Here is an 11,650-nt window from a genome sequence, read left to right as displayed (position 1 = left end):
AGAAGGGGGGACCACCTCTGCCAAGTTTGATGGTTTCTCATTTCTTCTCTTGAACTGCTTTGTGAATTGTCTGTGAAAGCCTTTGTATGCAGAGAACAAAGATTTTCCTATAATACACTAACTATTTTTATTTTTTATAATTTTAATTTTAATGTCTCTCTTAGGATTATCACGTTATATACATATATTATAAATATATCTTATTTAACAAAATTTGTGTCTTTTTTAATCATTTTAATTTTTTTTAGTCATTTTAATTTGTCAAACTGACTTGTTTATACACGTTAATTTAAACATAAATTATATTATACCAACTCATTTTTATCCTAATTTAAATTTATAAAAATTAGTTTTGTCAGACATCCATATCAAACAACAAATTCATAATCATTTTTCACGTGAGCTTTACCAATGAATCGCTTTTTACTTCTTCAATTCGTTTTGTCGTTTTCGTCGCTTTTTTTAATATATCCTCGTTCAGATCTATTAACTGTGCTATAGTGGTTTTTTTTTTTTGGAATCTTTCTTCATTTTAAAATTGGACTATCTCTAAAGTTTAAAAGGTCGTTTCCTTTTGTGAGGAGAAAAGACGATTGTCCTATGCTTCTCGGTGTTGCTGACATGGTTATGTTTTTGTCTTTTTGTGTTTTGAGAAAAAAAAATTTTAATCCTATTTATAAATCAACTTATTAAATTTTTAATATAAATATACTATTTTATCTTTTATTTATTATAGTATAGATAATTATTTTTTAAAAAATATATATTAGACATGGATAATATTAAAAAGTTATTATATTTTAAAAAATATTTAATGCGGTTTAATTTTTTTAAATTTTTGTAAAATATGTTGAGAGTATCATATAAATAGGATCAAAGGAATATACTACTCCGGTTCTAAATTACACTATAAAATGAGTCTTGTATTTAAGACCGGAGGAGTACTTAAAAGGTTGGATCAAGGTGAGTGCAAAGTTCGACTATGAGGGACCACTTCGTTCTGCATGTGCAGGATGGGCTGCTTATTGAGTCCACTCTAGAAGCTGAACTGGAAAACCGAAACCAGTCAATGGCGGCAGCATCTTCTTCTGTGAAGGACGCAGAAGTTGATGTTTCTATACTGAACATGGATCTGGAAGAAGAGATGAGATCTCAGGGGAAATTAGTACAGTGCGGGATAAGCCGTGATGAGGATGAAGTTTAATTAAAAAAAAAAAAATGGTGCATGAAACGGTGATCATAATTCATGGCATTAGAAGCCTTGCATGCAGATGTGAATGCTTTTCAATTACTTTAGGGGTTACATTCCTAATAGCGAGATTCACTTCCCAAAAATGATGATAATATCCTTGCCATCAACTTTCAAGTTAATCGTAACAAAGTAATATACTCTTCCAGTTCTAAAAATAATCCTAAATATAAGAACCACTTAGGACCCGTTTGGTTTAACCCTATTACAGGTGTGTAATGGTAATCTTTATTACATTACTATAAATAACTTGTTTGGTTGGTCTTATTGATGGTAATCAAGATTGCATTAGTAAAGAAGATTGCACATTTTTTGGTAATATCTATTCATAGGGGGATCTCTATGAATACTTATTGCATGTATGTAATTCTTTATAAAATGACAATTTTACCCTTAATAACCTAGATGAAAAGACAACATTTACCCTCAATAAGTATTATCAACCATCATTATTGGCCACACGTCTTCCTTCCTTACCTCCCCTTCATCCATCAGTGGTCTTCTTTGTTGAGTAGACATGCTATTTATTGTTTATCAAAACGCATATACTGGAGTATTCTTCCCTGCTACTTCATTGTGGGTTTCCCATCATCATGTTCGTCTAGTTTTAAATCATGGTTTGATTTCATGAATTCGCTTATTCGCTCAATGATCTAGGTTTGTGGTTTTAAATTTGACTCAGCATATTTTCTTAGGATTATTATTTGATTGGATCAAGCGCTCAATGGATTTAATTCCAAGTGAAAAACGCAACTGTCGTGGGTCAAATGGAAAACTGGTTATAGATGATGCTAATGGCGTAGGCAGAGGAACTCTTGAAGGTTTACAGGAATAGTTAAATGGTTGGTCTCTTGAAATCTACAATCATGGTGATTGGTGGAGATCGAGGCATACTAAATGGATAAGGGGAAAAGTTTCCTTTGGTGGCATTTTGCTCATTTCACATATATTTACATTTAAGTTAATTGAAAAATTAATTTTTTTCCCATCCCTTTAATACGATGCCAAACAAAAACACGGTGATCAAGATTGCATGCGTTATATATTGCATTACAATGCAATGCATTCCTAATGCATGTGTAATGGAACCAAACAGGCCCTTAGTAAATTAGATCAATTGAGTAATATAATATTCTTTCAATTTTTAATATAAGACTTAATTAGTTAAGGGTTAATACAAATTTTGGTCCCTCAAATTTAGGCCCAATTTGGTATTGGTTCCTGAAATTTAAAACGTGTAGTATTGGTCCCTCAAATTATGTCCGTTTCAGACCGTTAGTCCCTAGCATCTTGGCACCGTTAAATTTTGCTGACGTGGTGTTAACACCGTTAACCGATGAGTTGGCATATAGGTGGCATATGACTTGGACATGGTATTGGTCCCTCAAATTTGAGGCCATTTTGGTATTGGTCCCTGAAATTTAAAATAGATGGTATTGGTCCCTCAAATTATATCTGTTTATGGCCGTTGGTTCGTGATAGCTTTACGCTGTCAAATTTGTCTGAGTTGGCTCTAACTTTGTTAACCTATGATATGGCATTTGACTTGGCAACTAAAACTTGATGATGTGGCATGAGCAATGGAAGGCTATGGTCGAAGAGAATCTATGCAATCTAGGATTCACTTTTGTCAAAACACAAAGCTTCTGCTCCTATATTAGTGTGGAGGAAACGCAGTGCATTCTCAGCTAAACCTTCTACCTCCTCTATTACCTTTGGCCAAAAAGGTGACTTAACAGTTCATGAGAAGAAGAAGCCGGCTTCAGATACAAAACCACTCCCATTGAAGCCATCTTCTTCTAGTACAAACGATGATGAACCTCCCAAGAAAAAAGAGAAGCTCATTACCAGAGTAAGAAGCTTAAGAAGAAGCAACAAGAACCTCACCAACAACTCCAACAAAAAGGCAAGCACGACCAGTAAGCCACCAGAGCCGCTGAGACCAAATAACAGCAAAGCAGAGGGTTCTACAGGAACAGATAAAAAGAGGAGGGCCTAAAGCTATCAAGGACCAAAGGCCAGAAACAGATATAATTTGAGAGACAAATACCATCAGTTTTAAATTTCAGGGACCAACACCAAAATGGCCCCAAATTTGAGAGATCAATATCATGTCTAGGTCATATACCAACTCATCAGTTTAACGATGTTAACGCCACGTCAACAAAATTTAACGGTACTAAGATGCCAGGGACCCACGATCTGAAACAGATATAATTTCGGAGACCAATACCATACGTTTTAAATTTCAGAGACCAATACCAAATTGGACCCAAATTTGAGGGACGAAAATTTGTATTAACCTATTAGTTAATTTGAGTAAGTTAAAAACATTAAATAAATTAGTTAATATGATATATATTTTTCTTCTAAAAACACCCTAAACAAATTAGTTAATATATGTTTTTTTTAAAACACTTCAAACATCTTCCTTAATTTTTTCGCTCTCTCTCTTCCTCCCCCCCCCACTTGATTGTTGTTGGAAGAACAAAGTTGATTTGAAAAAAAAATTAATAAGTATATAAAATATATCTTATGTAAAAGACCAATATTAATTCCCTAATTATCTCCTATATTAAGAACCGCAAGAGTAATAAATTACAAGAAAAGAAGGAAGGAATATGAGCAATACCAATGACAAGAAGGCTGATATTAATTCATTCGAGTGTCAGGTATAAAAATGAACCATCAAGAATGTAAACCCCTCCTCTTAACTTATGCAAGTTGCTTTTGATCATGAAAGGGAAATCAGAAACTAATCTTCACAAAAATTTCACACCTTGATACTCCTTTCATCCCAAATTTTTCCAAGTTGAACTAGAAGTGACCATTGCCCAAATAAAGCTAGTGAAAATAAGATCCATGATCAATAATAATCTAGTCGAAATGTAAGCAGCTAAGAATCATATTCTGTACATCTCAAAAAGGAACTTGGCCATTCTCTTGGGAGCAAGTGACCATAATTTGGGTTGAACAAAACCGATATTCGCCTTGTCTGTATTCCTCTGTATTCTTCTCAGCTAATTCTACTTCTATTTCCCCTTTGGCTTGAAACATGAAAACATTAAAAGAGAAACTCAAATCATCTCCTAAATTGCCACTGACATGGTTCTGGAACATCCATGATTAAGTGGTTTCGTATAGTATCAAAGCTTTCATAACCAGTAAGTCATGAATTTGATCCCTAGAAGCCTACTCTCAATCAAAATTATGAAAATATATTAACCCCCCTGATTGTAATACATCAATGTTAAAATACTGTGACTTGAGGAAGTTTGAAAGAATTCATTACCCTCCTAATCATCATATGTTCTTTAAAGAGTGTAGTTGGTGAAAATACTTCCGACTCTTTTGTTGGGAACGCCAGTAGCATGCAAGTGCTCCAAAACCACAGCTAGCAATAGCAATTGCCAATGCAGCTCCCACAGGCACCACAAGTGCATTACTTGATGCTATTAAATCTTCAACAGCCCCTTCGGTTCCGTCATTTCCAGCTATGCCCTTGTTCTTATATAGAGATGCAAGCTTTTCTCCATAGTATTGAGTCAAAAGCTTGTAGACCTCGTCCTTGTTCCATTCAATTCTGTTGGTCCTCCGGCCAAGGTCTTGGTAACAAGTAGGACAGAGCTTCTTTGGAGGCCATACCATCTTTGGAAATTTTGGATCACCTGTTCCCAGAGATGCCTCTTCTTTCATCAACCTTTCATTAACCATATTATGAGCACTCCACAACCAGAGAGCAAAGTCACGAGCTTTGTTGATTGGACTAGCACTGAAAATTAAGCATTGTCCAAGATAAAGGAAATTCATGAGTTTAAATTATGACACAGAAACGTAGTCTCAATTCAATTTACCTTAAACACATCTTGTAAAAATGCTGTCGACATTCCTCACAGATGAAAAAGTTGTGAACAAAATCACATGTAGCATTAAATGTAAACTGACTTTCTCCATCCTCGATTCTCACTGAAAGCGAATGCAGGAGAACCCATAAGCCGCAGCTGAGAAAGAGAACACAAGAATGATAAGACAAGGCATCCCATTCAAAGATGTTGTGATATGCTTTGTCATGCTCTGCAGAGTCCAAGATTGAAGAGCAGGGTGAAGCCGCCCGATACATATTATTTTGAAACACGCATAATAGTATCATCACCACAACTACTAAAATCCTTAGTACAAACACATCAGCTAGCTTCCCTATAGAGTAGTCATCAACAAACAAAGTAGACAGGCAAAGAGCTTCTCCACCCTGATATGTAGCCCCAAGGCCTTTCCCAACAAAGGTTAGAAAGAAAAAAGAATGAGATGACTGCGGTGTACCGCCTAATTCATTCAAAAAGGATTAAGCTTGATCAGAAAAAAGAAGAATTTATTTTGAGAAAAATACATATACTACTATTCATAGTCATTTGCACTCCACTTCTTTTTCTACAAAATAACACCACTATTTACTTTTAAACTGACGGGAGCATGCCATGTGGCAAAGGATATATGTAATTCGGCATCCTGTTAACAAGGGATGGACGTCACCCAGAAAAAGGAGGGGAAAGGGGCGGGCAAAAGGTTCTCGAAGGCTGAGAGGCTTAAAGTTGAAATGCCTATATTTAAATTATTCTTCCTTTTTTTTTTATTATATTCCATATAAATAAATGCATTTAATAGCAAAGTTAGTTTCACTCACAGTTTATCATCCACTCACAAGTGATGACAACAGATTATATAGATAAATATTTGCAATTTTTGAATATAAATAAATCAGCTGTGAAAATAAAATCTGAACACACACACACACACTATCATGTTTTGTATCACCCCTTGGGTATGGACGCAGTAATGTCAGAGGTAGTGAAACTTAAGGTCATGTTTCTTTCAACAAACCATTTACCAAAAGGTCCTGTTCAATCAGAAGAGTACAGCTACTGTACAAAATTCCAGCTTACTTTTGGATGAAAACAAGGATAGTTAAATATCCTGACTCAATATGGAAGCCAAAACATAAATATGAGTATACATGGCAAAGCAGTACCTAAAGCCCCTCGTATCATTCTTGCTGCCGCGGCAGAACATCTACAGAAGAACAATCAAAGTAAACCAAAGATCAGGAACGTCCTCAGTCTGAAGACAATCAAACTTCAATTTACAAGCACAAAATCATTAAAAAAATATAAATAAAAATTAAAATGAGTTATAGAAGGGGGCAAGCAACAGCGAAAATAAAAACTGACTAAATAAGATCCAAGGTCCTCTGGGGCTTAATAAGCAAGATTTCGGCAAATCTTGCAATGTTAACAAAAACAAGAGCAGCAATTTCACATATCAGACAGCATAACCAACAGCATTCTACCCATAGGCATATGTTGTAATCCAGACAATAGTACGTCACCAACGCATAATGTAAACATAAAATAAGTAAAACAATAAATCAACTCAAACAATTTAACTAACAACAATCGTAATAATCAAGGGTAATCTCTTAAGACTGATAATAAGAATATTCATCAGCAAACCTTAAGGAAAAAAATGCAAATATCAAAGGAATCTCAAGTACAAAATCTCAGCAATATGGTAATATCAGATAATACACCAGTTGTTCAAACACTTCTATCGACGATAATACTCCTGCATGTATAGTATGATAAACAAAGAGTATAAATATAAATATAAATTATAAATAATTTTCTCTTCTCATCCAGCCCAAGCTAACAAGTTATACTTCCAATGAATTAGACTTGTTAAAATGAATATGACGGCATTAGGCCACACAAAATTTAAATAAAACATACAGGCTCATTTCACCCAAAGACAAAAATACACCCTTACAGCCCTTACAGCGCCACACAATTAACAAAAATCCAATACTTCACCAACGAACAGAACAGAAGAAAAACTATTAATCCTACCCAGTACCCACGAGGCACATCTTTTCCACAAATCTGAAAGTTCCTTGACACAACATTTCCACTGTCATCTTCCTGACTATGAGCTGACTGCAAATCCGCTGGGTAGAAGTCATCAAAGTTCACAAGTAATTCAGCAGCACCTTTCCGACATCTGAAATAAATGAGTCAGCATAGAAGAAAGAAAATTCATGCTGAAACTGGAGATGCAGAGGATGATAAAAGGTGGTCTGTCATACCTCCTGGAAGGATGATGAGCCACTAAAAGCTGAAGAAATTTTATGAGTGTAGCTCGGGTTTCGGGCTTTATCATCTGCATACCAGAGAGTATGGGCTCTACCATCCACGTACAAAAACAAAACAAATAACCAATTAAGAAGAAAGTCATAGGGAAACCATCACCTTGTGCTCTGAGATGATGTCAAAAGCTATGGCAGTTGCCTCTTCAACATCATAGACAGCTCTGGCAATCTTTCATCATACATAGCATACACGTAAATACTTTAAACAAAATAAAAAGGAAATTAGAATTAAACTAAATCTAAACAAATTTATGTCTGAATTGTCAAAGGACCTGTTCAGGGTCTGACACATTGGATGAAAGATTCTCATTTTCAAATTTCTGATCATCCAAGCCAAATGAACTGCAACATTAAGAAGAATATTGAAAGTTATAGAGAAGAAAGTTAGTACAGATCAATTTCACATCATTTTTCAGAAAAATATGTGGCACTAAATGTTTGTCCCATCAGATGCACTATGAAAAGTACCGCAAACTTGTAGCCTCTTGAACTAATTTAGTTTAATTTTATACCTCTTAGTTCACAGGCCTTGAATTCTTTCTGACTAATTTTTATCCTACAGCCCATGTCATTGCATACCCTAATTAAAAACAAAATTATAAAAAAAAAAAAAAAAAAGTCAGAAGCCTCTCTGGTGCATCATTAATTATTCAATGACTTAAGAGGCCCTAAATGTTGGTGATGGCTACGTTTTGCTAAAAATATATTAGTAAACAGCAGTCAGTTGACACCAATTAGATGGCTTTCCCTATATGTTGAGATTTCTTATGTGGTGATTAATTCTAGTCAAATAGGCTCCTTGCCACAGTTAAGAGGTTAATAGTAAACGAGGAAATTTTAGAATATTTATAGTATAAGCCTCTGGTAGGCATGGTAACAGATTTACATTAGCAATAATGCATGTATACCTCATACCTGCCCATTTGCTTGTTGATCCAATTAAGCAGCCTATCAGCTGTGCGCCCGTCATCAATCATCCATATATCAACTTTGTCTTGTTTTGGCTCCCAATGACCAGCAACAAATTTAGAAGGAGGACCCCAAAGAAGCAGAGGATAATGACTAACAGAAAACTTATCACAGAGTTTAGTATTTATCTGTGCTGCCAAAGAAGTGAAAAGGACAAATCACCAAGGCATGTTTTGCCAGTGTAAAAAATTGAGTTTCAGATGTTTAGAGAAGCAAGAATTTACTTTGGATGAGATTGAATGAGATTTTCAGTGAATAAATCAGAATTGAAGGAGATGAAGCAGTTTATGGGGGAATCTTAGATTTGCTTTACATTTCCCAATATTCTAAAATGAAGACCCAATCATCTCAGGTAGAATTATACAGAATGCAATTACATGTCTCCGTAATCTTAAATCATTAGTTAATAGACTTGAAAATTGCATCTTAAGTCCAGAACATGATTTCTTCATCACATGTTATGAACAATGACCCCTTTCAATTTTCCACGAGTTTTGGATTATCTATTTTTCCCCCTTCCATCAAGCAGTATCAAAAAGCTCGCACTTATGGTGGAGTCTAGCGGAGTCTAAGAGTAAATATCCTTGAAACTTTTACCAATGCTTTCAAATTAAACTATTCAGTTAATCATTAGCAGAAGAAATCCATTCTACCCAGATTTTCGCATGATTTTGCCTCAAAGCACGTAAAACTTTCTTCCACAACTGGAGAAGAAAGTAATAGATAGGTTGTACACATACCTTCAATGCACAGTCTACCCTTGCCATTAATACTATTCCAGGATGCACTGCATCAGGTCCGTTAAAGAGCCTGGCAACCTTTTCATAGTGCGGCTGCAATATTTATTCAGAGAGCAGGTCGTGATGAGTTGAAATAATGGACATAAACTTCATGAAAGATAAACTAGATGTTTCAGCTATTAATACCTTATAATTCCTGCAAGCAGGGCACCTGCCACACATGTAAAGGACATAAGTAAATCCATTTACACAGCAGAAAAGAACTTGCAAACTTAAATTGGATTGCAGAAAAAATTAAGAATATTTTCTCATCAAGCACAATAATTGCTCCCTTTACTACACACGAATGGAGCCAAGCAAACAAACACAATTTAGCAAAGTAAATGTAAAAAACTCTAATATAATCAAGTAGTAGCATGTGATCAGGAACTTACAGTGTACACAAAAATGGAACATGGACAAGGATAAACATAGAGCATGTAAATCACAGCAAATTCAAGAATCATATCATTACAATAGTTATTCCTTTCTTAAGCAACATTGTATCACAGATTAAGGCAATAGTATAAAACGGGCACTCAGAAAAGGCAAAATGGAAGACAGCAACAAGGAGTAGAATAAAGTGAAAAGGATGGATTAAACCAAAAACAAAAAGATCATAAAAGTAGGTCCATGTGTGAGGGGGGAAAAGGAGAAGCGAGCAAAGGGAAATTTAAAGCCATAATTAAAACCCAGTGATCTATGAATCTACAAATAAATTCACCTGTAAGCACATCTAATAGACATAAGACTGTATTCCAATAGCATCTCAGAAGCATGTTGAAAGTATACAAAGTAGTTTAGTATTGAAATGCGAAAACGGTATAAAAATCGGATGGTTTACATGCTTCATCTTTTGTTGGACTAGGTGGTAAAAATTGAATCTGATCGCTCAACAGTAAAATAATCTACAAAGGAGCAGAGGAAGATAACATGAAGTGAATGGTTTAAAGATGGCAACTTTTCCGGAGACACAAGTGATGTTTTCATTTATCTAACCACTTTTTTTCCTCTAATCTTTCACCTTACTGTTAATAACCTCAGTGAAAGAAAGCCAGAAACCCTTAGCCCTTCTTAATATCTTGCCACATGTCCAATGACTTTTACATCAAACTATAAGCTGTGCTAGCCAAAGGACAATAAAAAATGCATTATAATACTTCACCTTGTTCTCATTGCGGCTTCAAAAATACAATTATTTGTCACGTGAATAAATATCTCATTATTTTACTCGCAGATCTATTTTGCCAATCATATGTTCTACCATTCTTCAACTTACCCAAAGAAATAGCACCCGTAGAATTTAGAGCACATCTAAGGTAACATTAAGAAAATTCAATACCCAACAAAAAATTAAAATAATACCAAATATGAAAAAGGCGTAAAATTGAAACTTTGTTTCGCAAATAATCACTAACCAATGGGCAAAGAATTCGACAATGGCAAAAGCAGCCGGCGTATCCTTCAGAACTGCACTGAAAGTCGTTGCGTTCAAATCAACGGCATAATCTCGAGGATCACCATTTTTACTATCATCGTTCACGTCCCGAAGGATCGAACGAGCTGATCCCAATAAGGAAGATGCCGAAGTCACAGTCCCAGAAAGCAGGCTCAAAACCAAAACGAGACATACATACATCCGAGACATGGAAATGATTAACCACGGACCCAGAACACAGGATGGATAAACCTAGGGGCAAACGATCTCCGAGTAATAGGGTTTAGTAGATTGTCAACTGATCAAAATTCGACAGAAAGGAGAAATTTTTCAAAATGCTTTTCTCAAGAGAGAGAAATGGATCTATTACTGTGAGTATTTGTTAGTTATCAACTTTTTGTGTAGCTTTTGAAGCTTTTGTCATAGGAAGGGAAAGCTGAACCAGAAGAGCGTGCGAATTACGTTTCTTCTTCAAGCAAAAGCAGAGGATCCAGTTTGCACCCGGATACCATTAAACCAAACACAGTTGAACTTCGAAATTTCATCCGACGTTACTTCGTTTTTGCCTTTTTTGACCGCTCCTGGACAAATCAATGGATGCGCTTCTTCTCATATTTTTTTAAAGTTAATATAATATTTGATGGCTCAAGTATTTTTCCTCATTTCACTTTTAATTCCTCAAATTCTAGATCACAAATATTTGTGTCTTAAGAATCAAAATGATCCAAATTTTTATTAAATTATATGAAATAATATTTTAAATAAAAAAATTGAGAACCAAAACTTATGAGTTAAAACTTGTGAACCAAAACCAAAATAAAAATAAACTTAAAAGATGAAAATCTAGATTAACATTATTTTTTTCATGGGAAAAAAGGTACAAAAATATTGATGATGAGAACTTATTTTGCTTTTGATGGGCATTAACTAATTTATAAAAATTAAAAATTAAAAAAAAGTCAAACTAATATAAATAATTTGATAAAAAGTTAAAACCAAAATAAATTCTATAATTA

The 11,650-nt window shown here is 34.7% G+C and overlaps 1 protein-coding gene across 2 annotated transcripts; it reads right to left on the bottom strand.

Annotated features, from left to right (window-relative positions):
- Positions 1–3,884: 3,884 nt before the first annotated feature.
- Positions 3,885–11,154, bottom strand: LOC114746840 (sulfhydryl oxidase 2-like). 2 transcript variants are annotated; one of them, XM_028935126.1, is made up of 12 exons: positions 10,615–11,154; positions 9,344–9,368; positions 9,158–9,250; positions 8,364–8,545; positions 7,721–7,790; positions 7,549–7,617; positions 7,386–7,459; positions 7,150–7,300; positions 6,276–6,316; positions 5,104–5,250; positions 4,542–5,021; positions 3,885–4,297 (listed from the first exon to the last, which is right to left on the bottom strand). In XM_028935126.1, exons 1-11 carry the CDS (start codon positions 10,842–10,844, stop codon positions 4,553–4,555), a joined length of 1,551 nt encoding a protein of 516 aa, XP_028790959.1. In that variant the 5' UTR covers positions 10,845–11,154; the 3' UTR covers positions 3,885–4,297; positions 4,542–4,552. The 2 variants fall into 2 exon arrangements, with proteins under 2 accessions (XP_028790959.1, XP_028790958.1); XM_028935125.1 differs by having other exon boundaries at positions 3,885–5,021.
- Between the last annotated feature and the right edge of the window lie 496 nt (positions 11,155–11,650).

This window comes from Neltuma alba, unplaced genomic scaffold (genome assembly GCF_004799145.2).
Source record: "Neltuma alba isolate B1F8T4 unplaced genomic scaffold, ASM479914v2 tig00005117_pilon, whole genome shotgun sequence".
Classification (NCBI taxonomy): domain Eukaryota; kingdom Viridiplantae; phylum Streptophyta; class Magnoliopsida; order Fabales; family Fabaceae; genus Neltuma; species Neltuma alba.
This window is presented reverse-complemented; position numbering and strand designations above follow the sequence as displayed.

Excerpts from the sequence above, each read along its gene's own strand:
- LOC114746840 (XM_028935125.1), bottom strand. The coding sequence starts at position 10,844 with ATGTCTCGGATGTATGTATGTCTCGTTTTGGTTTTGAGCCTGCTTTCT. Across the intron at positions 9,251-9,343 it reads CTGCTTGCAGGAATTATAAG|CCGCACTATGAAAAGGTTGC; the intron begins GTATTAATAGCT and ends TAAATATTGCAG. Across the intron at positions 7,618-7,720 it reads ATGTGTCAGACCCTGAACAG|ATTGCCAGAGCTGTCTATGA; the intron begins GTCCTTTGACAA and ends GTATGATGAAAG.